Below are 23,187 nucleotides of genomic sequence, written 5' to 3'. Positions count from 1 at the left end.
ATTGCAATGCAGTAACACTGTGCTGGATTAAATTTCCCATGTAATGGCAAAATAGGCTTGCAGAAGGGAAGCAGGAAGCAGAGCTTTGTATTAAGAAACCACAAAACACAAGCTAAATTTCCCTAATTGTGTAATGATTAGTCATCTTAGTTAAATAAGGAACTCTGGAACGCTAGTCTTAAATGTTTAACTATTTTGAAAGTGTTGATTTAACTCCAAAGAGTGTGGAGATAAAAAGTAAAAATCCGCTCTGTGGGACTTATTTTAACACTTGTCTTTTTGCTGTGTGGGTAAAAATAAGCCAGTACTTTCCCTTCTGATTTGTGTTTAATTCTGGTCTATGCTTTAGCAATTAATCATTACAGCAATTAGCATTAGGAATTGAGCAGTTGATCTTTACTCAGTTTTGTATTTACTCTTTAATATATGGTTAAAGATTAGATGTATAATTTAAGGTTCTAAACATATTTATTATCAGTTTTAGACTTGTATATGATGGGCTACACTCTTGGGTTAAATATGTCTTATATTTATTGTATTTTGTGTGTGTATAGGGGTGTGTGATATGTGTAGTGGTCATTATTTGGCTTTTAATGTTGTCATGTATTTGTGTAACGCATAATAAACCAATGGATGTTTTTTAAATTTAGTTCAACTTGAACCAATCTTAAAGCTAAACGTTCCATAAATTAAATGAATAAGAGTCATCTTTTTCAGGTCACTGTGCTCATTGGGAGTGCTCCTGCTTACAGAATGTTCAGCTCTCTGTCCAACCCAGGGTGTAGAAACGTACAAATGGAGACTGTAAAATTGGTCACCTCAGGACAGAGTGACTCATTTAGGTGTTCATTAACTGCATACTAAAACTTTGATCCTTGAAGTAAAGTTTCCTCATTAACGTACTCATATTTTATGTAATGTTATAGGACAAGGGACATGAACCCTCTTCTATGCATGTTTTTCACAATCACAGTTTTATAGCGATATAGATAAGATAAATGTTTTCACTTGTTAACCAATTTTTATAACCATGATTTGATTTATTAGGGTCATTAACTTTTGGTTTACTGATGATTTACTAAAGATGTGGCTTTATAACTTGTACTAACCTGGGATAGTTCATCCTTTTAGGAGGGAAGGGGAGTAGAACCTGTAAAAGAGAAAGAAGAAATGTTAAAGTCTACTCTATTATTGAAAATGGAGCATACCTGATGCTTAAAAACTTACACCTGTGATTTGGATGTGTGATTTATTGTCTAATATATCTCTGTGTAGAACTGTTATGTACTAATACACTAATGATCCATTCCTGTCACTAATAATCCCAATTATTTAATCCAGTCTTGCCCCACTTCATAGCTGTATATATGGATGTTTAAACTGTTTGGACTTTAACACTGAGCTTTAGTAGAGTTCAGTAACACTGGGATAATAACTGATCATCAGCACAGTGACTTATTACTCTGCCCATGCTTTAGTAGAGTTTAGTAACACTGAGATAAATAACTGATCAGTACAGTAAATTATCAGTCTATTCATGCTTTAGCAGAGTTTAGTAATTCTAAGATAATAACTGATCATCAGCACAGTGATTTATCAGTCTACTCATGCTTTAGTAGAGCTCAGCAACACTGAGATTAATAACTGATCAGCACGTGATAGTATTAGAGGTTATGATGATGTAATTTTTTTGTCATCTGACGTCATTACCAACATTCAACCTGAAGTTAACATCTATTGATGTTGGTGGCCAACTGGACATGATACTTCGCCTAATTTACATCATGACAATGAGTCCTAAAAACTATAAATAGACCAAAAACACCAGAACAACCTTACTAAAACATTAACTCCACAAACTTTGATTAACTAACCTCCAAATAAAGGTCCTTTCTAATTAACTAAATATAAATTTAATGCAGTGCAAAAATCATGGGAGCACTCAAATTCCATAATATCACCATGTCAGTGTGCGCGTCAGTGTTTGTGTTTTGTCTTCGACCCTTTAGACACAAGCAATACAATATCAGTCTGTAGAGGCTGAACTGGCTTAGTCGTCCATTTTAGTGGACACTGTTAGGAGGTATGCTTTATGTGCTCTCTAAACTTCAGTGTTAAACCAAAACTAGTCAAACCAAATACTATGTACAATACGTACAATTATTTAATCAAAAAATACATTAATTGGTATTAGAATTTCTTAAATCCTTCTCCCAAGGGTTTGAAAAAAATTAAAGGACAGTAATTACTAAAATACTTCTATGTTTTTATTTTCATGCATGCCTGCATACACTCTGAATATCCTACTTGATACACCCATGCTAAAAAGCTAACTTGAATTTAAACTGTAAAACGAGAAAGAGAGAGAGAAATTTATTTCATAACCCTAGTATGCCAGTCCAAATAATGTATGTCTAAGCATTAGCCTATTATTATCTGTTTGACTCATCCCGCCCCACTCGCTCTGCCATAAGAGGTGGATCCCTCTCAGCCTGACAGTGAAGTGGACCCTGCCAATATGTTCTCCAACGCAGTGTATGCTGTGAGTGAGCTTAATATAGAACAGCTGTGAAGCTTAAGAATCATTAAAGAGTAAGAGAATGTGTGTGTGTGTAGGTGGGTGTGTGAGACAGTCCGCTGCAGTGGACTATAAACATAGACATGAAGATAGATTGCTAGCGGCAGCATATGTGGGTAGTAAACTCTGAAGCCTGCTAGTTTGAGTGTACTGCGTCAGTTGGTGTGAGTACAGTTGGAGGGAATGAAGAGAGGGAGTGGCAGAGCAGAATAACATTTTTTATTTAACCAAATAACACAAATTCATTTAACCAAACAAAATTTAAGAAAAGAAAGTGTCTTAAATTGTTTTGTTTTTATCACACAGCAGATATTTATAATGACGGTTTTAAACATATATCCTTATTTGTTGGATACAAATGAAACTAAATATAAAAATTATTTTTTTTTAAAAACTGCGGTGTGATATAAAGCGGGCTGTCTATGCTTGGAAACATCAAACCTGACTGAACTGGACCTGTTTTGTAAATAAGAATGGTCTCTAAAATACCTTCAACCAGAGGCCAGACTTTCATTGGAAACAATATGAAGTGTCTAAAGGCTGTTTTTTTTTCACAAAAGGAAGATCTATCAAATATTGATTTTTTTGTTGGGGTGCCCAAATTCTCTTGTTAAAAAAACATATTGTACATTTTCTGTAAATCCTATAAATTTCATTTTATTTCTCAAACGTCACTGTGTTTGTCTGCTATATAAAATATTTAACTGAAGGGAAAATCATGAAAACTATTTCACACCACTGTATATAACAGGACGAACACTATATAGTGTTTGAGACATGGTTTAAAGCAGTATAAGTGGTGTAAGATGCAATCACAGAGCACATTCGCTCCCCCAAATGTAAACTCCAAATGTGTACTCCACGTGACTGGAAAAATACATCAAACAAGCAGAGTAAACTAAAGAACACAGTTGATGCAATTGTATGGGTTTAAGAATGGGATTCTATCACAATGTCTCCCTCTGTTGGGCACACTCGGTACAAATGCTCAGTTTTGTCTTAAAAGTCTCTGTAGTATTTACTAATGGACATCTGATTTAGCATATTTATAGATTTTGTTATGAGTGTCTGAGTGAGTGCTTCTTTTCTGATCTTTTCTAAGTGCAGAGAAACTACATGATACATGAACCTGTGCTAATAATATATATAATGGTGCAATAGACTGACGTGGTGAAATTATTCCAGTGTACCCCTTAAAAGGTAGCTAGCATTAATGCACTGATAACCATTGTTAGTGTTATTTTACCAATTACCTGTTTAAAACTGTAATTGTAACATAATCACAATGTTTACTATTTGTACTGTTTTTATATGCAATCTGGTTACTTTGGATTATTGTCTTTTTAAATAAAGTACAAATCATCATAACGGCTTTAACAAAAGTAATCTACAGTAAGTTTGCCTGAGTAAGTTTACAACAAGTATGTAAGGATGTAGTATGAATACAATTAACCAATATTTCTTTACATATTCTTGCTCATATACATATTTTTATTTATACCCACTTGTATGGTTCACTGTATTGGACCTAGATATGCCTTGTAACAGTATGCTAAAAATAAAATAAATACATACATACAAATAAGTTATGGTAAGGTGTAATAACCCAAAAAAATATTTGTTTAATATATATATATATATTTTTTTTCTCAAATTAATATGAAAAGCCAAAAGTAAAAGTATTTTGGCTGAATTAGCTATAACATTACTTGTATTGGTCAATCACTGGTATCCATTACATTTACTGTAATGAGGTGAAAGATGTTTAACCTAGACATATGACTGAAATAAGCAGCTTTGAGCTGTTTTTAAACTAAAAAGTCAACATTTTCCGTCTAGTTTGCTGGTATATGCTGTATGTTTTATGTTTATGTTATTTTAGGTTGTATACCAAACATTTTAGGTTGTATACCAAACATAACTAAAAACATCAAAGTATTTAAGGTTTTCTCATGTTAGTGAGAACAGATTTAACGTTACCTGTACACTCGTTTAACAACAGAAAGAACGAAAGAAAGAAAGATATAACGTTAACGTTAAAACAGTGCCCAGCCGTAACTAGTTAACTAACGTTAACAAACTAGCTAGCTAACCTAGCTAGCTGGTTAACTAGCTGGCTAGTGCTAACTCATTTAACTACATGTATAAAATTTCTTACCTTTCAGTGTTTCTATAAATTGTAGTGGAGCTATTTGAAACTGAGTGGACATTTACTGCTGTAAGGACTAGTTCACACTGGACTGTGATATTTTATTTTACTTAAAATGAAGCTATTTTGAGATTTCTATCAGTGAAATCATTTTACAAGCAGAAAAGCAAGCTCCAGTTTCCTCAGCGGGGGCGCTGTTTTACACCGCGCGAGTCTCTTAAAGCAAAATAACAGCAGCTTACCCGCTCACTCAAGAAAAAACAAGGTAATAATATAAGTTATTTTTAAAAACTGTAATATAATCATTACTAGTAAAATGTAACTGTAATCTAATTATTGACTAATGATTCATTATTTTTCACTGTAACTAATGGATTTATTTAACCCGAAGGTGTGAAAAGTATTGACATTCACTTATTAAGGTAGAAGTAGATACTAAGGTTTAATATAATTCTTTTTACTCAAGTAAAAGTGTAAAAGTACTGGTATTAGAACTACTTAAATATAAAAGTAAAAGTAATCTAAGGGAAAAATTCCATTCAGGACAAAAGCTTAGGGCCTATAGTACACTGCCCTATGCCCAAAACACATTTTTTCTAAAAGCCATAATTAATATAATGTTACATTAAAATGTTAATATTGAAAAATTCTAGGCTCCTTCTTTCAGTCTTATATATAGCTCTGGAAAAAATAAGAGACCACTCTGAATCAGTTTCTCTGATTTTGCTATGTTTGAGTAAAATGAACATTGTTGTTTTATTCTATAAATTACAGACAACATTTCTCACAAATTCTAAATAAAAATATTGCAATTTAGAGCATTTATTTGCAGAAAATGAGAAATGGCTAAAAAAACAAATTAGCGTTTAGACATCAAATAATGCAAAATAAATTTCATATCCATAAAGTTTTAAGAGTACAAAAATCAATATTTGGTGAAATATCCCTGTTTTTTAATCACAGTTTTCATGCATCTAGGCATGTTCTCCTCCACTAGTCTTACACACTGCTTTTGGATAACTTCATGCCACTCCTGGTCCAGTTCAGCTTGATTTGATGGCTTGTGACCATCCATCTTCCTCTTGATTATATTCTAGAGGTTTGGTAAAATCAAACAATTTTATTTTAGTGCAATGCAAATTTATTAAAAAAGCTTAGTTGGGACATTTCGCTTAAGCTCTGTTGAGTTTCTGCACAGATCATCTTCATACTAGTGCAGGTGTGATGGATTGTGTACAAACCAATAGGGTGTTGGAATGATATATGTTTATACTCCTCCAACCACAATCAAATGTACTCTTTTCGGATGTAGAGATTTATCTGGATAGGGTTTTTAGATTGAATAAAGAGAAGCTGGAATTAAAAAAACAATCTGAAATAAAATATGAGTAATAATGTCTTTTTAAAATGTAAAGAGAAAAAAGTTCAGATAATGGTGTAAAAATGAAAGGAGTAAAAAGTTCAGACAATGGTGTGAAAATGTAAGGAGTAAAAGTAAAAAGTTGATTGTAAAATAATTACTCCAGTAAAGTATAGATAACCCAAATTTCTACTTAAGTTATGTAACAAAAGTATTTGTACTTCGTTACTTAACACCTCTGATGTATCCTGATTTCTTCACACTGTTACATGTTACCTATTACAACCCAGTCCTGTGTATGACAAGCAGTATGAAGTTTGCCAGTTGGTTCACTATGCAACTATGCAACATGTTATTTTTTTGCTTTGTTTCCTTACTACCTTTAATAAACAAATTGCATGTTAAACGTGGAGTTATCCAAAGTATCCCTGAATATAAATGTATTTCAATTAGACAAACTATGCACTATGCACTATTTGGTTGGAGTTTTTGTTTTAAGTAATTAAAACAGTTCCATTACAGTAGAAAAAAATCATTATTGGATCATCTGCTGATTTTTTGACTGTTGAATTCACCCTCTTACAAAGACAGTCTATAGTTTTTATGGTATGTTTATTTTAACAGAGATAGACAGTAAGATATCAACAAAAAGTAAAAGTTACAAATTATTTTTATTTGATTAGGTGAAATGTGAATGTATTTGTTCCATATTTCCATGCATTTGTTCCATGTTGCCATGAGGCACACAAATTTGTCCTGTCTCATTAAAAAAAAGCAGTCTTAATCTGTATAATAAAATACCTTTGTCACAGAATCAGTGTCTTTTGTTCAAAGGCTGATGTACTGTCTGAAATTTACCAGCGAACATTTGAATGATTTAGAGAAGGTCTGAGAGAACAAGATGTGGTCAGATGAGAACATAATTGAGCTCTTTGGCATCAACTTATCATGTTTGGAAAAAAAATCACTTTTTGCTTGAGGATTGAATTTTTTTCCCGGAATCCAATACAAATTAATATATAGCTTTTTATCTGTTTTTTTTTTCTAAATTTGTGTTAATATTCTGTCACTCACTGTTAAAATAAACCTACCACAAATAACTGTTCATGTCTTGTAAGAGGGTAAACTTACAAAATCTGCAAGGGATCAAACTACTATTCAAGAAAAAAAGTCCATGTCTGAATTTAGTTCCCAGTCCAGCCCTGGTATAGCAGTTAAAAGCTTTTGCTTGTGTGGTTCATTTTTATGGGGCTGTAATATTATCCAATCATGGTGCTGACATTTCATTATTTTCAGAACACAGCACAGATTATGGTACTTGTTAATGAAATGCCTCAAGACAAGGATGAACAAAAGGCCAGAGATAGTGAATAAATACACACATTCACACACACACACACACACACACACACACACACACACACACACACACACACACACACACACACTCTTTCCAGACAAACACGTCACACATAAGAGACGCCCCACAGTCTCGCTGTCTCACTCTAACACAACAGAGTGACAGACTGATGCTCTTTTCCTCACGTCCAGTCCAGACGTCTCCCTGAATCAGCCCTGCTCCTGAGCTGGACCTTAATAAGAACAGACGGCAGGACATCGTCTGTCCAGGGTCAAGAGAGGGGCTCTAGAGTGAGGGCAAAATGTGAAACATGAAAATATGAGAAAGTGAACTTTCTGTGCATTGTGTTCATACATCAATACATTCACTGAAAGAAAGAAAAATAGAGACAAATCAGGGAAAGTAAAAGAAGAGGAAGGAGATTGTTAAAGAGAAATAAGAGGAAGAATAGCACACAGAAACAAGAAAGATATGTAAGTAATATGGCAGGAGAAAGATAAAAGAAATTATACAAGAGAAAGGGTCAAAAAGCAAGAGAGAATTAAAGAGACAAAAAGAAAGAAATAACATGGAGAGAGAATGGTTGGGTTTTGAGTCAGAAATAGATTGATAGAGAGACAACGAGAGAGTGGGAGAAAGAGTGAGAAAGAGAGAATGAAAGAACACAGAAATAAGGAAGAGAGATAAAAAGAATGAGAGAGAATTACAGACTGAAAAGAAGGAATAGGGATAGAAAATAGGAAGAGACTGTTGGAGAGAGAAATAGAAATAGCAGTGAGAGTCCGGGGAGAGAGAGAGCACGAGACCACGGGGGATGGTGAGAGTGAGAGAGAGAGAGAGATAGAGAGAGAGAGAGAGAGAGAGAGAGAGAGAGAGAGAGAGAGAGAGAGAGAGAGAGAGAGACGGATGAAAGGAAGGCTAAAGATTGGTGGGGGGAGAGGGAGGGGAAAGGGAGTCGCATCAGCAGTAGAATAGGCATCCACGACACACACATACACTCTCACACACAGAATCAGGACCAGCGTGGCAGGCATCGCTATACAGGGAGCTTCCATCAGAGGAGGAAACACCCCACTCTCACACACACACACACACAGGCAGCACAAGGTAAGTGATCCGGGGGGCTTTATGTCTGCTCTTGTGTGTGTTTGGGTGTGTAATCCGCTGTGCAGACATAGTGAACAGCAGCAGCAGCAGCAGTGGAAGAGGGTGAGGGGAGGGAAGGTAAGACTGGGCTGGTGTGTGAGGGATGTGAGGATCCAGTGAGGTTGTGTTTTTTATGGTGGGCATGCCTACTGACGAAGCACAGCAAGCCTGACACACACACACACCCCACCACAGGCTGCTGAGATACAGTAGAGAGAGGCTTGGGGTTCCCTCAGCCTTCCACCGAATCCTACCTCACCTACCTTTGGGATTCACTTAAAGGAATAATCCAGTGGATTCCAGTCTAACCTCTATCTGATTAATCAGTGGCAGTCAGTCAATTACCACAAACTGTCATTCTGATGTGTTTCTGTGCTCTTGGTAAATGAACAGAAGCTACTGGGTTGAAACAAAAACAAACTGAGTTGTTGGAATTGAATGAAACTTCATATTTGTGACGATTATTAATATATATATATATATGTGTACTTTCAGTATTATAGCGAAAAGATACGTTTCCTCGGGTAAACAGAAAACTGTTCAATTGAAACAAGGCTCTAGTACCTTGTTAAGCTACATATTTCCTGGATACAAAATGCTGAGAGCCCATTCTCATGTATATGTATGTATAGGTATGTGTATTGTATATGATTGTGTGTGTATAAAAAATGATGTATGACTGTGTGCCCAGATATGGATTGGCACTCTGTCCTGGGTAAGTGCTGTAATGCCCGCTATATAAGTGTATCTTCATTTATTCATTCATTCATACATTTGACCACACATGTTGCAGTTGGTCCTGCAGATCCTGCTTCTCAACAATAAATGCTCAACATTGACGATTGACAGCGCAGGTCAACAAGTGGCCTCTGTCTTGCAATCTGGCAAAGACCTTCCTGGGAAGCCCTTGCTCTGTGTGGATAAACATTATCCTGCTAAGAAACACCAGTTGGAAGCTCTGCCATGGAAATCAAAACATGTGGCTGCAGGAGGTCCTTCACTTTTAGTATCCCTAGTATAAATACTAAAGGTAACCAAATGTTAAATGGGATGGCTTCCCAAGTCATTGCAACAGCAAAAGCAGGAACAAAGCACTCATCACGAGGGCTCTATACTCAAACTCAACCATTGTCGGATCCAAAGAAAAACTGGATTGATTGCAAAAGTGATATGGTTTCATTCTGTAGGGGTGCAAATTCTTGTTCATGATACCACTGCAAAAAAGGCAATGGTAGCTGTCTGATAATGGGTGGGACAATATATTAGTATTGTGATATATTTTATTGTTTTAGTTTGTGATACGTCATCGATATGTGGCTCCAAATTTATATTTTTTATTGATACATAAAGGCTTTTAAGACTGACCCCTCCGTTTGACTTGGTATTATTGGAAGTGCTTTTTTACTTAACATGGTGGCGCTAATCAATCGAATAGGGTAAACCTGCAGTAAAGAATATTGGTTGTTAAATTCTACAAAAATGACATTAATAGGTACATAATAGTTTTTTTATATCTTTAGTAACACAGATGCCATGAAGTATCATAGAGAACTGTGATATATTCTGAAATGGAATGTCCCATTAATTTGGCACCCGCTGTCATAATGGCTCGAAGCCTATAATTTATGTCAGCATGTCACAAGAACACTGATCACTGTTCTGCCTTATAAGATTTACACCTCACAGGTAACACCTAATCAATTTGCTGAAATAGTATATGGTATATCAATTGGAAATTTTGCTAGCAAATTAATTAGGTATTACCTGTGAGGTGTTATCTTATAAGTTTATATCCTATAACTTTTGGCATGTCATTGTGCATAATGTCTAGTAAATCTACTGCCAGTGACTGATTGTATACTACAGATGCAGCGGATAAGATTGAAAAATGCAACAGTATTTTTTCAATCCTTTTTATAGCATTTTAACCTCAGTATGTAGGCCTACACATGCAATGATATATAAGGAAAAAAGGTTTCATAATCACAATGCTTACATTTTCCCCTTTTTTTCCTTTCTCTTTAACACCCTGTCAAGCCTTCTCGCTTTATTGCCCTCCATGCGTTTGATTTTCAGATTGTCATGACAGTGTGTGTGTCTGCATATCGCCTCTTTTACCTGTGTAGTGTGTTTTACAGGCTTTATTAAGCTAATAAGATGTGGTTATTATATGGACAAATATCTTCGAATGTTGATCTGTGGTTCAGTTTTCTTCCCTCCGGGATGTGGTCTGTTCAAACAGAGGCGTAAACGCAGTTATCAGATGTGAAGAGAAGAAACTGAGCTTGATAATGTTTATTCCCCTGACATCTATGTACGTATGTTAATATGCAGTTGGAGGCACACAAACGTAAAAGGAGAGATGGAGCTTTCAGTGCTAATGAGCCCAGAGAAGGGTTTGCTGGTGGAGGGGACAGATGGTGGCTGAGTGATGGCAGGGTGACCTTGTGGTCCAGCAGGGCCTGACGATCAGCTCCCAGCCACCGGTTAGTCATCCAGCCTGGGAGGAGACCGGAATGATGCTCAGGGTACCTGTGGAGTGAGATGGGACAACACAATGTCATTTAGTAATTTGTATTTATATGGCATTTTTCATTTTAAACAGGAAAGAATAGCTAGACTAAAGTTTTAGCCAGTTGTTCCTGGCTATTATAATGCCAGTTTGCATTGTTTTATGTAGTTACTGAATAGCAATCCTTAGGGAAATCATAAAGCATAAGGGGTAAAACAGAACATGGCTTAGCTGGTTGACCACCTGTGGCCAGCATAAGGTGTTTTCTTAGTTTGTGGGTTTAGTTAATGCATTACGTTTGCTAATATAAGGCTTAGATGGAGCTGCTCGGTCATGGAATACCATTCGATGAAGCTCTCAACACAGTGTTCTTGTGCTAATCTGAAGACCACATGAAGTTTGGAGGCCTCTTGGTGACCTCCTCACACTATGCGACTCAGCATCTGCTGAGGTCGCTCTGTCATTTTATATGGCCTACCACTTTGTTGCTAAGTTGCTTTTGTTCCCAGTTAAATCTACTGACAACTGACAACACTGACAGTTGACTGTGGAATATTTAGTGGTGAGGAAATTTCACAAGTAATGTACTTAACTCCTGAGAGTGACCTGTTCTTTTACTAATGTTTGTAGAAGCAGTCTGCATGACTAAGTGCTTGGTTTTATATAACTGTTGCCATTTAAGTGATTATAACCTGATTTTAATGATCTGGCTGGTTGAGCGAATACCTTTGGCAATATAGTGAATTCTGACTGGTTGCACAGCCTGACTAAAATGAAGCACAAAATATAACCAGCTTGAGGACCCAACTCAATATGCAAGAGCTTTACCAGCTTTTCCTGAAATTTGATAGAATGGCATGATCAACTGGGCCGAAGATGTTTCTCCTAAAATTGTTCAATTAACACAAATTGTGCAATGAATGAATTAAATATTTAATTCTTTAACAGAAATAATTTGGCATAGCGAAAAAAAAATCATACGCATAGTGTTCCCATAGTGACCTCTGTTTGTATCTTCAGGTTTATTATTAGATTATTCATTAACCCTCTGTCATTCTCCTTCACTTAACCTCAGCTGTTCCAAGCAATATATTTAAAAATCACAAAGAATATAGTAATCCATATCATCAGCACTAAAAAGGCTCTCGGTTCTGAATGAGAAATGGTTGAGTTCATAGTAAGACTCATATCTTTAGTAAACTAGTGCTATTTGCTAGTATTGACCCACGCCCTTGACTGGGCAGAGAAGAAGAAAGAGGGGGAGCGAACTCAGAGTATTTGGGATGGAGTTCGGGGCAGCTTCGCTGTAAAGCGTGAAGCCGAAGCCCCCCCTCTCATGAGGAGAAACATTAGAAGAGAATAAAATTAAAGAAGGAGGAAGATGGGGAGGAGGTGGGTGCGAGGTTTGTTCAATGAGTAGGTAGAGAGGAAGTGACGGTTTAAATAGGGATGGAAGTGGGAGGAGTGAGGGCGTGGATCACTCCCAAAACTTAGTTATGACACATAACTCCACTTATATATTACATATATTGATATCTCAATGAATGAGGTCTTTATTTCTGAAGAAAGATTTAAGCAGCAGAATAATAATGCTATAATGTATGATCTCTTTGTTGTAAACGACAGTGATATTAAGAATATCTTTTCTCAGAAGCAGGGGGAACTTGAATAAACATACCAGTGTGCATTCCATATAGGTGCTATAGAAATTAGCATTGTGCTCACAAGGTTAAACACATGAATTTTCAAAGCTATTCACAGAGTCAAGTTTTCGGTATGAAACAGCTCCCATATTTTCATGATTTTCCAGACAGATCAGATTCACTGATGAAACAAAGCCATACATTCTTGTGGTCTGATCTAATGGTTTAGAAGCCAATATGCTTTAACAGTTTAGGGGATAACAGTAGAAATATATGTGCATGCTATTTGACTGAGCAGATGAAACACTAAAGAATCTGACCACACCTTAGCATATGCCATATGAGAAACCTCCTGCTGTAACAGTCTGAAGAACAGCTCACCAGTGCAATCTCTCCATCACACTTTTGTAATTAGAGTGAGAGACAGACAGAGAGAGTGAGAGCGAGAAAGAGTCTTTGCAGTTTTCAGAGGAAATCAATATGGATTAGCATTTAGTGAAAAGGGGGTGTCTGCATTTGGTTCCATTTAGTCCAGCTGGGAAAAAAAAGCTGAACAAGCAGCAGTACAAATGTACGCTCTTCTCTAACAGTGTGGTTATGACAAAGAGAGAGAGAGAGAGAAATATACTGTCAAAGAAATGCCAGATTCTTGGATACTGAACCTCAGCATTTTAGGTTTTGTTTATTTTTTATAAGCCACACAACTGCTCTTTCTCTGACAGTAAAGCCATGATGTATTATTAAGAGATTGATGTCTTCAGTCGTTTTGAGAAGAATGTCAGCCAAAGTGAGCTGAACAAAAACATTAATAAAGATGTATTCACTTCTAAAAATGCTTGAGCTTTTCTGACAACTTGATGGGAAGATTTCACTTAAACATATTCCAGATAAAGCTCTGGGTAAACTGTACTTGTGTTCTTATTATCTGTATTTGGCACACTATAAGGCGCACTTAAAATCCTGTAATGTTCCCAAAAATCATCATTGCACCTTATAATCTGGTGCACCTTATGTATGAATTTTACCAGTCAGGTTTGTAAGGAGCAGTAAAGACGCTCTGCTGAAGTACAACATTATACAGGAGTTTCAGTTTAGTTCTCCAGCAGTATTAGCATTACTAGCTAACCACGCTAATCGCTAGCTCTTTTGCTATTCAGAGTTGAGTATTATCAGTCTGTAGCTTGCTGCTAACCTCAGCTAGCACTGCTGGAGGAGTATTGGCATTAGCCGCTAAGCACTAGCTCTTTTGCTGATCAGAGGTGAGTATATCAGACTGGAGTCAAGAGTCAACAAGCTGTGTGGGAAGAACTGCTATCTAATATCGCGCTGGCTTACCAAAACACTCAGCGTTCCTCAGTGTAGCGCTGTCGGGCAGCTAGCACTAGCAGTTAGCTGCTATTGTTTTAGTGAACATCTGAAAATATAATCTTAATATAAATAAACAGAAGCGCTTTACTCAGCTAAATAAACAGTTTTCAGGAGAGAAATCTGTGTAGATTAACATCCAGCACTCGTTTGACTTTAAAATATTTATATATTTTCAAATTACAGTTTTGTTTACTTAACTTAGCATTACAGGTCTCGCCACCCAGCGGCAATACCTGCTGAATTAGAAGAAAACTTTTCCTTACTAGTGTCACATAAGGCGCTTTATAATCCAGTGCACTTTATGTATGAAAATAGACCAGAAAATAGACGTTTATTGATTATTTATAATCTGGTGTGCCTTATAGTGTGAAAAATACTTGGATTTAGTGTTGGTCTATGGTATTTTACAATTCTTCATCATTTGTTGTTGTGCTTATTCTTATTTTTAAAATATATACTGACTCTTAAACAAATTAAAAGGCTCTGCTATAGTGAAAGTATTTTTTAATGACTTAAAATGACCCTTTTCGATGTTCATTTTCAGCAGTGGAAGGTTAAAGTCTTTGAGGGGTCTCACTCTCACACTTACACCCCTCCCCTTTAATTTACACCCTGCTGTTTAATTGGCCTAAAGTGCAAAAGAAGTTCTACACACAGGCAGCTGTTTACAGCAAGTAACCAAGACTACATAAGCTTTTCATGGTGGGTCAAAAATGTATCTACACATAAAAGGTCAGTCATCAGCTTTTCATTACTGTGTTTTTCTGTGTTTCCTGTGACTAGCAAAGCAGCGTCATTGTGCACTTGCTTTCTATGTGCTTTTCCAGTAGATTAACCAAGTCAATATAGCAGAGCAATTATTGCGCGATAAAGAAGAGTGCATTAAGGTCCTTTAGATGAAACCACTGAATGATTGTGTGTGAGTTGCAGTACAGTTCAGAAAACATCGGCCCTTCTATGGTCGCTTGAACCAGGAAACGGCCTCTTGAGAAGAGCTGTAAAGAAAAGCAGTGATGAAGTATTGATTATTAAAGCCGTGGGGAGTTGGAAGGCATCCTTTTGGGAGTGTTTTCAACTGATCACGTTTCTCCTGACTTCACACTTTGCGTCGTCAACATTCATGCTGACCATAAGAATAGCATGTGGCTTTTAGAAAGGAAGGCTTCCTGTAGAGCTGGATTAGCAACTTCTTAGAATTCTGTAAACAGATTAATTCAGTTTCACAAACAGCTCAGGTTTTTTTCTTCCTCACACCAGACAGGGATAGTCATCCTCTGTTGGTCATTTTCAAATACCAAACAACTGTTTGCTGATTTTTTAAAGGTGTCAAAAGTATGGTTTCAAAACTACCTAAAGTGTAAAAGTAATGGTTTTAGCCACATTTCGCTCAGATTCTCTTGAGTCTCTGCATGGATCATCTTCATACTAGGCTACCTACGTTTACTATGTTCCTGCTGGAGTGTGACATGATGTGCAGGTGAGATGGACCAATATTGTGTATAAACCAATAGGGTAATGGATCAGTATATGGTTGTACTCTTCATCCAACCATAATCAAATTTACTCTAAACTGATTTTTCTGGATAGGGTTGTTTAATGATGAAAAGCTGAAATAAATTAGAAGTAACAAGGCTATTTTTAAAATAAAGGAGTATAAGTAAAAAGTTGCCTGAAAAATAATTACTTCAGTTAAGCAGAGATTTGTTTCCAAAATTAAGGAAACAAATTATTTTTTAAAGTGAGGAATTGCTGGGTTTTGTACTTTCCAAACTATTGCCAAATTAAATGAACTCCAACCTAATGAGTACACAGACTCTTTTGTTGGGGGCTCATACTGGTGTCATTATGAATTCAAGTGTGATTTCTTTAAAGGTTTAAAAATTCTTTCTTATAATGTAAGAAAAGTAAAACAAAAATTATGCTTATATTTTCTTTCACAATAAATGTTCTGTTGTTTCACTCTTATTACTGGGCGTAAAATACCTTTAATCTAAAAATACAATGTACTCAATTAGTAATATATGTTTTTTTTTTTGTTGTTGGCTGGCAGGGTTTCAGATGAGTCATTTCTATGAGCGAGGCTAAAAGAAGAAAGAGAGACCTGCTGTCCGATTTCCTGCCCATCTTGTGCTCTAATGAGAGAAGCCATGCCTGTCCTATCAGCCAGCACAGGTAAGAGCTTCATGCTAGTCCTGCTGCAGTCAGGCCCCTCTCCTTACTGCTCAGCTTGTCTGTGGATATCATTTATAATGATGTTCATACTCTGTTTCTAAATAAATATGTTGAACAGTAGGCGGGAGTGATGTGCCACTATGTTTCTGCCCTGTGTCTAGGCCTACACGAGATGCTAGCCCTGCTAACATCTCAGCTACACCCAGACGCCAACCACAAAGAGGATCTGGTCTTCCTTCGAGAGGTCTTCAGTGAGAGGAGCCTCAGTTATCTAATGAGAGTGAGTATGGGCTAAGCCTGCTCTCCAGTTTCTATAAAAGGAAGGTACTCTTAGACTGAGGTCTTCCGGGTTCTTCAAATGCAGTCCTGGAGGGATGTTCAGCACAGTAATTTCCACATAAAGCAATTTACAGCAATTAATAGATGAGTTAAATCAGGGATGGATGAGCAGGTGAGGTGCTAAACTGTGCTGGAGACTTGCTTTTCATTACCAGGGTTGAAGAAACATGAAATAGAATATAGAGTGTGTACAATATAACAACAAAATCATCACATGAAATGTTCATATTTATTGGCCGTTTTTAAAATAGCTACCATATGTAGGTGGTCATTTTAAAGCCCCTCTAGGTAGGATTGGGATTTTGTGCTCGTGGGCTCCCCCTACAGTTGCAGAGTGTAATAAATGTTTCAGGCCAATTCGTTTCTCTTTCTCACTTTCTGGCTTTCACAGACATATTCGGTCTCTTTTCAGCTTCTGGCAGAGTGTTTTTATGCTAGTTTGTAAAGAATGAACCAGTAGTCCTTGTAGAACTTTTCCAACTAAAGGTTGGAAAGCAGGTCGCAGTTCTCGCTAGCGTTTGTCGCGGCCGCCTCAGAAAACTTACAGAGTCTGGTTTGAGCTCAGAGGAGCCCGGCACAGACACAACAGCACCGCCATTCCTACTATAACACCTCAATGGAGCGCTGCAGTGAGTTTCAAGCTGTAATTCCCTATCCACTGGGGTTCCCCAGGGTTCGGTACTGGGTCCCCTTCTCTTCTCAATATACACTGCCTCTCTTGGTCAGGTTATCCACTCACATGGCTTTTCCTACCATTGCTTTGCTGATGACACCCAGCTATACCTATCATTCTCACCTAAAGATAACTCAATCTCTGCACGGATATCGTCGTGTCTCTCTGACATATCCTCTTGGATGAAGGAGCATCACCTTCAATTAAATCTCTCAAAGACTGAACTTCTGGTTATACCAGCAAAACCATCTTTTCAACACAACCTCTCTATAAGCATCGACTCTCTCTCTCTCTCACCGACAAAGGTTGCTAGGAACCTGGGTGTTATGGTTGATGACCAACTCTCCTTCACGCACCATGTGGCCTCGGTTGCTCGATCCTGCCGCTTCGCGCTTTATAACATCAGGAAAATTAGACAGTTTCTGACGCAACAGGCCACCCAACTCCTGGTACAAGCAGTCGTCATCTCACGCCTCGACTACTGCAATGCCGTACTAACTGGCCTCCCGGCCTGCGTAGTAAAACCACTCCAAATGACCCAGAATGCAGCAGCACGTCTGGTCTTCAACCAACCAAAACGGGCACGTCACCCCGCTGCTCATTGAGCTCCACTGGCTACCAGTTGATGCTCGCATCAAATTCAAAGCTCTTACAATCGCCTACAAGGTGATGACAGAACAGGCTCCTTCCTACCTGCACTCACTCCTGAAGGCTTACGCTACCTCCCGGCCGCTGCGCTCCTCCAATGAACGTCGCCTCGCTTTGCCAAACACTCACACAAAGCAATCCAGACTGTTCTCATACAGAGTTCCCCAATGGTGGAACAAACTACCTTCCACTACCAGATCAGGAGAATCTCTCACTTTCTTTAAGAAACTCCTGAAGACAGAGCTCTTCAAAGAGCACTTACTCTCTTAACACCTCCAACACACTAACTACTTCTAACCCCATTTCCTTCTTCCCCTCCTTCACTTCTCTATCCCTTTATTTCCCTTCAACCTCCTTTAAGCCCTATCTAAAAAATCTAAATTCCTATTACTTTTGTACTTCATTATTGTAAGTCGCTTTGGACAAAAGCGTCTGCCAAATGAAATGTAATGTAATGTAATGTAATGTAATGTAATTTCACTTCTTTAAAAAAAAGATCAAAAATCAAGGAAATCCTACCTAGTGGGGCTTTAAGCTTACCAATACTGGTTAGTTGTTTTTTTTTACCACTGCACTGTAAAATTTAACTGCTCTACTTGAATAAGTTTACATAACTCAAATACTACAGAAATCACTTCAGCTGATTAAGTCAAACCAACTAAAAATGGACACACTATTCAACACCTTTCCCATTGACTCCTGGGACCATCTATTTACATTTATATATTTACTCACCATCAGTTTGTAGTCATTCCTCCTAGCCTACCTTCCCCTATATGTTAAATTCTAGTTTATACTATATATTGGGGTAGAGCTGCCTGGCCACACTCTTACAAATTTGAGAGCAAGCTAACCATTTCTTTCCTGTTGAGAGTGGCTCTATGTCGGAGGAATGCTGCCTTCAGTATCTGTTACTTGTGTTTGTCTTGTGTTTGTAAACTGTGTTGGATCCAGCGTCTAAGCAATTAACTGGAAGTAGCACAACAGCAAAAAAAAAAAATTAAGTATAGCTATAGCTGAGTGTGGTATTTTCAACACGTTGGCGTAGCAGCATGGGCGTGGTAGTGGGGGGAAAAGTGGACCTGACTATCTAGGGCCTGAGTAGAGAAAGGGGCCGATGAGAAATCCAGTTTTTTTATTTTTCGTTTCCCACCCGTTTTTATTTTCCACCCGTGTTTGTTTCACACCCAATTTGGTTTCCCACCCAATTTTGGCTCCTCCTCCCTCGTGCTTCCTCTTTTCATTTCCCACCCGTTTTCGTTTCCCACCTCTTTTCATTTCCCACCTCTTTTCGTTTCCCACCCGTTTTCGTTTCCCAACCGTTTTTGTTTCTCACCTCTTTTCATTTCCCACCTCTTTTCATTTCCCACCCCTTTTCAGTTCCCACCCCTTTTCGTTTTATTTCCCACCCGTTTTCGTTTCACACCTCTTTTCATTTCACACCTCTTTTCATTTCACACCTCTTTTTGTTTCCCACCTCTTTTCATTTCACACCCGTTTTCATTTCCCACATCTTTTCATTTCACACCCGTTTTCGTTTCCCACCCGTTTTCGAACCCACTTGGGCTGTTTTTTTTTTTCTCCTTTCATCTTGCTTTGAGATCTACTGTTCTGCAAGTTTGTTCATCAACCTTCTGGCTGGAGAGCTGCTTGTCTGTAGCATTCCACATGGGCGTGGTGGGGGGCGGGGGGAGAAAGTGGACCTGACTATCCAGGGCCTGAGTAGAGAAAGGGGCCCATGAGAAATCCATTTTTTTTTTCTCTCATGTTCCAGTGTACAGGGCCCAGAATTTGCTGCTACGCCCCTGCGTAGCAGGCTAGCATAGCAGTATATTTAGCTAGCTAAGTGTAGTTTGGTTGTAAGTAAGTTGTTAGCTACTACTGGTAAGTCTGGAGTCCACGTTTGTAAAATTGTGCCTCTTTTAAGTACTTGTGTTGTAACCTTAAGTCAATGTTTTTTGTAAGGCATTTTTTGTACATTTCTTTTATCACAGATTCATGAGCGCCTCAGGCAGTACGAGCACCAGAGCCCAACCCCAGTTCTCCACAGCGCCGCCTGCTTGGCAGAAGATGTAAGTGTATTTTCTGAAGCATTATATTATGAGCATTGAGCCTGAGATGTAAGCAGAGTTGCCAGGTTTGCAGTTTTCCTGCCAAAGTGGGCTTGTTTGAAAATCCAGTCGCGGGTGAAATTTCAGGAGTGGCGGGGAGCATTTTTTTGGCTACTTTTAAAAATTACCGCAGCCGCCAATTACAACTATTAGAACGATTACATCAGTAAGAACCAGGGGATCATAACGACATAAAGGACAGCATGACAAGGAGAGACAGGAAGAGAGAAATCACAATGTAACCAGAAATTAAAGAGGCGCAAAGAGAGTTCAGGAGGGGCAAGAACAGAAAAGACAGTCTTTTTGCTAATTATGTTACTATTAAATGTTCTTAAATGAAATATAAAGCTGTTCTATAATAACTAATAATACACTAATGTTACAAAATTATTAATGACTTTAAGGAAAATAGCAATACTGATAATAAATCTCTTATAATCAAAGTACTAAGTCGTACACTCATAGTTATTCTGCCATTTGCTTCAAACGTTTGACAGACATATATTTTGGGCTAGTTTAAGCTTCTGAAGGGTGTGTTGTTGTTTTTTTTTTGGACCTGGCAACCCTGGGTGTAAGAGGCATACTGTTTATTCATGTGGTCTAAGCTGATCTTTGATTGAAAAGCTGGTCATGGCCTGTGGTCATCCAGGTTGGTAATGTTAGTCAACCAATGTGGTCAGGCTTGGCCTTACTGGTTGTCTAGCTTTGTCAAGTTGATTGTGCTTGTGGACCAGCTAAACCATCAAACTCCAGTGAAAACATAACATATGCTGGTCAGATTTCAGCTCGACAATCAGCTTGAGCTGATCCTGTGTTCTTTTAATCAGGGTAATGTATTCTGAGGATCGGTTTGAAAAAGATTTTTCAGAAATTCAGATTTTGATTGATAATTACCATGCTGTTTGGCTACTTGGCTAGTTGAGGTTGAATGACTATAGCCAGTGTTTTGTGGATGTGATTGACAGGTGGCTGAAGAGCTGCAAACTGGACTACTGGAAGGAGATGAGAAAGAGTTGCTTATGCTTCTGACCACTCCACATGTAAAGGTACACAAACACACACACACATATAGTGTTTATACTCTTTTTATTGTAGTTGTGTGCTATAAATTACAGAGATTTTACTGCCAACACTCAGACATTCCTGTATAATTACTGTAATTAAAAGAATCCTGTAAAATCCCTGTAATTAAATAGATTAAAGTGATTAAACCTGATTCAGTTTAGTTTTATAGCAGGTGGTATGAAGGAATCCATCGTAAGACACGTTTATGAGCTGCTAATTAGACTGATCTTTACCATGTCTGAGGCCTATTAATTGTTTTTTATTGTTCAGTATACTCTCTCTCTCCATCTCTCTCTCTTTTTCTATCCTTATCTCTTTTTTCTGGTTATCCATATCCTTATTTCTTTCTCTTTATATTCCTTTATATCTCTACTTCTTTTTCTCTTCTCCCTTTTTTCTGTCTCCTTCTACCCTAACCTCACTCTCTCCTCTCCTTTTCTCCTTTTTCTGTCTCTCTCCATATCTTTCTCTCTACCCTAACCCTCCTTTTTTATTCCCTTTTTATCTCTATGACTCTCTTCCTTTTTCGGTAGCTTCCTTTTATGTTTCTTATTTCGTTTCTTTCTATTTGTCACTCTTCCTTTCTCCCCACCTTCTCTCTCTCCACCTCTTTCTCTTTCTACCCTAATCTATCCTTTTCTAGTTATCTATATCCCTCTCTTTCTTGTTATATCCTTTTAAAACTCTACTTCTTTTTCTCTTCTCCCTTTACTGTCTTCTTCAACCCTAACCTAACCTTTCTCCTTTTTCTGTCCCTATTCATTTCTATTCATTTGTCACCCTACCTTTTCCCATTCTCTCTGCTGCCTTTCCTTTCTCTCTTTTTTCTTCCTTCTTATCCCAATTTCTCTTTCGCTTCTCTATATCTACCTTCTCTCTTATATTATATATCTTCTCTCTTACCTCTTTGTACCTTTGTCTCTCTTTTCACACTATCCTCTCTCCATCCCTCTCTATGAAATTTCCCTCTCTATCTCTTTCTCTCCCTCTCTCTAAATAATTTTACATTTCTCTATCTCTTTCTTTCCCTCTCTTTCCTATTCATATCTTCTGCTTCTCTCTTTCTCATGTTCAATTTTTCTCCTTAAATCTCTCTCCCTAAAATCTCTTTTCCATTCTCTTATTTTCCAGTTCTCACTCTCTTTCTTTGCCTCCTTTTCTCTCTCTATCTCCTTCTGTCCTTCTCATATCCTATCTTTCTATTTTGTCTCCTTACCCTAATCTCTCTCCCCATCTCTCTATCTGTCTCTCTCTCTTTCCCTTCCTCTCCATTTTTCCTAATCTCTTCCTCCCCATCTCTCTTTTCTCATTTTCATTCTTTCCTCATCATCTCTTGTTCTATTGTTTTCCTCTCTTTCCTCTTTTCCTATATCTATATTTCATCTTGTTTCTCTCTCTTCCTATTTCTGTCCCTCTTTCCCTCTCTCTCTCTCTCGTCCTTGGCAACAGCCAAGCATGTCAGATTTGATTCTGAGCCTCCATTTGAACCCATCCCCCCTGTGTATGTGTGTGGGTCTATGTGTGTGTGTGTATGTGTGTGGGTCTATGTGTGTGGACCTATGTGTGTATGTGTGGGTGTGTGTCCATGTCTCACCAGGCTGTGCTAACAGTCCATGACACGGTGGCACAGAAGAACTTTGACCCAGTGTTACCCCCGCTGCCAGACGACCTGGAAGACGAGCTGGAGGAGGAGTCAGTCAAGATTGTCCGTCTGGTGAAGAACAAGGAGCCACTGGTTAGACCAGCGCCCTTCAGAACCTGCATTACATCACACTCAGTGCTCAACCACTGACTGTCTGTGATTTATACAGTACAGTGCTTATATTCACTCAGAGAGTACAGTAAAAGCACTTATTACTGTGTGTAATAATAATAATAATACATCCACACACGGTCATACAGTAATAATATCAATAAATAAAAGCAGTTCATTATTATGAACTGGGTCTATATATTGCTGTAGTGTTATCGTACAAGTCTGACTATGTTGGGTAGTGTTCTCACTCGATACACCAACAACTAGCACACTGAGATATTAATGTGATGATATGTGACCTGATTTG

General features: G+C 37.8%; 1 protein-coding gene across 3 annotated transcripts in view; it reads left to right on the top strand.

The window, feature by feature from the left end:
- Nucleotides 1-8,395: 8,395 nt before the first annotated feature.
- The window catches only part of mpp3b (MAGUK p55 scaffold protein 3b), a 30,323-nt gene continuing 15,531 nt past the window's right edge, over nt 8,396-23,187 (top strand). For 2 of the 3 annotated variants that reach the window (XM_022668849.2, XM_022668848.2), the window contains exons 1-6: nt 8,397-8,554; nt 16,167-16,288; nt 16,450-16,568; nt 19,943-20,020; nt 21,025-21,105; nt 22,722-22,859. In XM_022668849.2, coding sequence (XP_022524570.1) covers nt 16,252-16,288; nt 16,450-16,568; nt 19,943-20,020; nt 21,025-21,105; nt 22,722-22,859 — 453 coding nt within the window. In that variant the 5' untranslated portion in view covers nt 8,397-8,554; nt 16,167-16,251. Of the gene's footprint in view, nt 8,555-16,166; nt 16,289-16,449; nt 16,569-19,942; nt 20,021-21,024; nt 21,106-22,721; nt 22,860-23,187 lie in introns of all 3 variants that reach the window. The other variant, XM_022668847.2, reaches the window with a different exon arrangement.

The sequence above is a fragment of the Astyanax mexicanus genome, chromosome 15, assembly GCF_023375975.1.
Source record: "Astyanax mexicanus isolate ESR-SI-001 chromosome 15, AstMex3_surface, whole genome shotgun sequence".
NCBI lineage: Eukaryota > Metazoa > Chordata > Actinopteri > Characiformes > Acestrorhamphidae > Astyanax > Astyanax mexicanus.
This window is presented reverse-complemented; position numbering and strand designations above follow the sequence as displayed.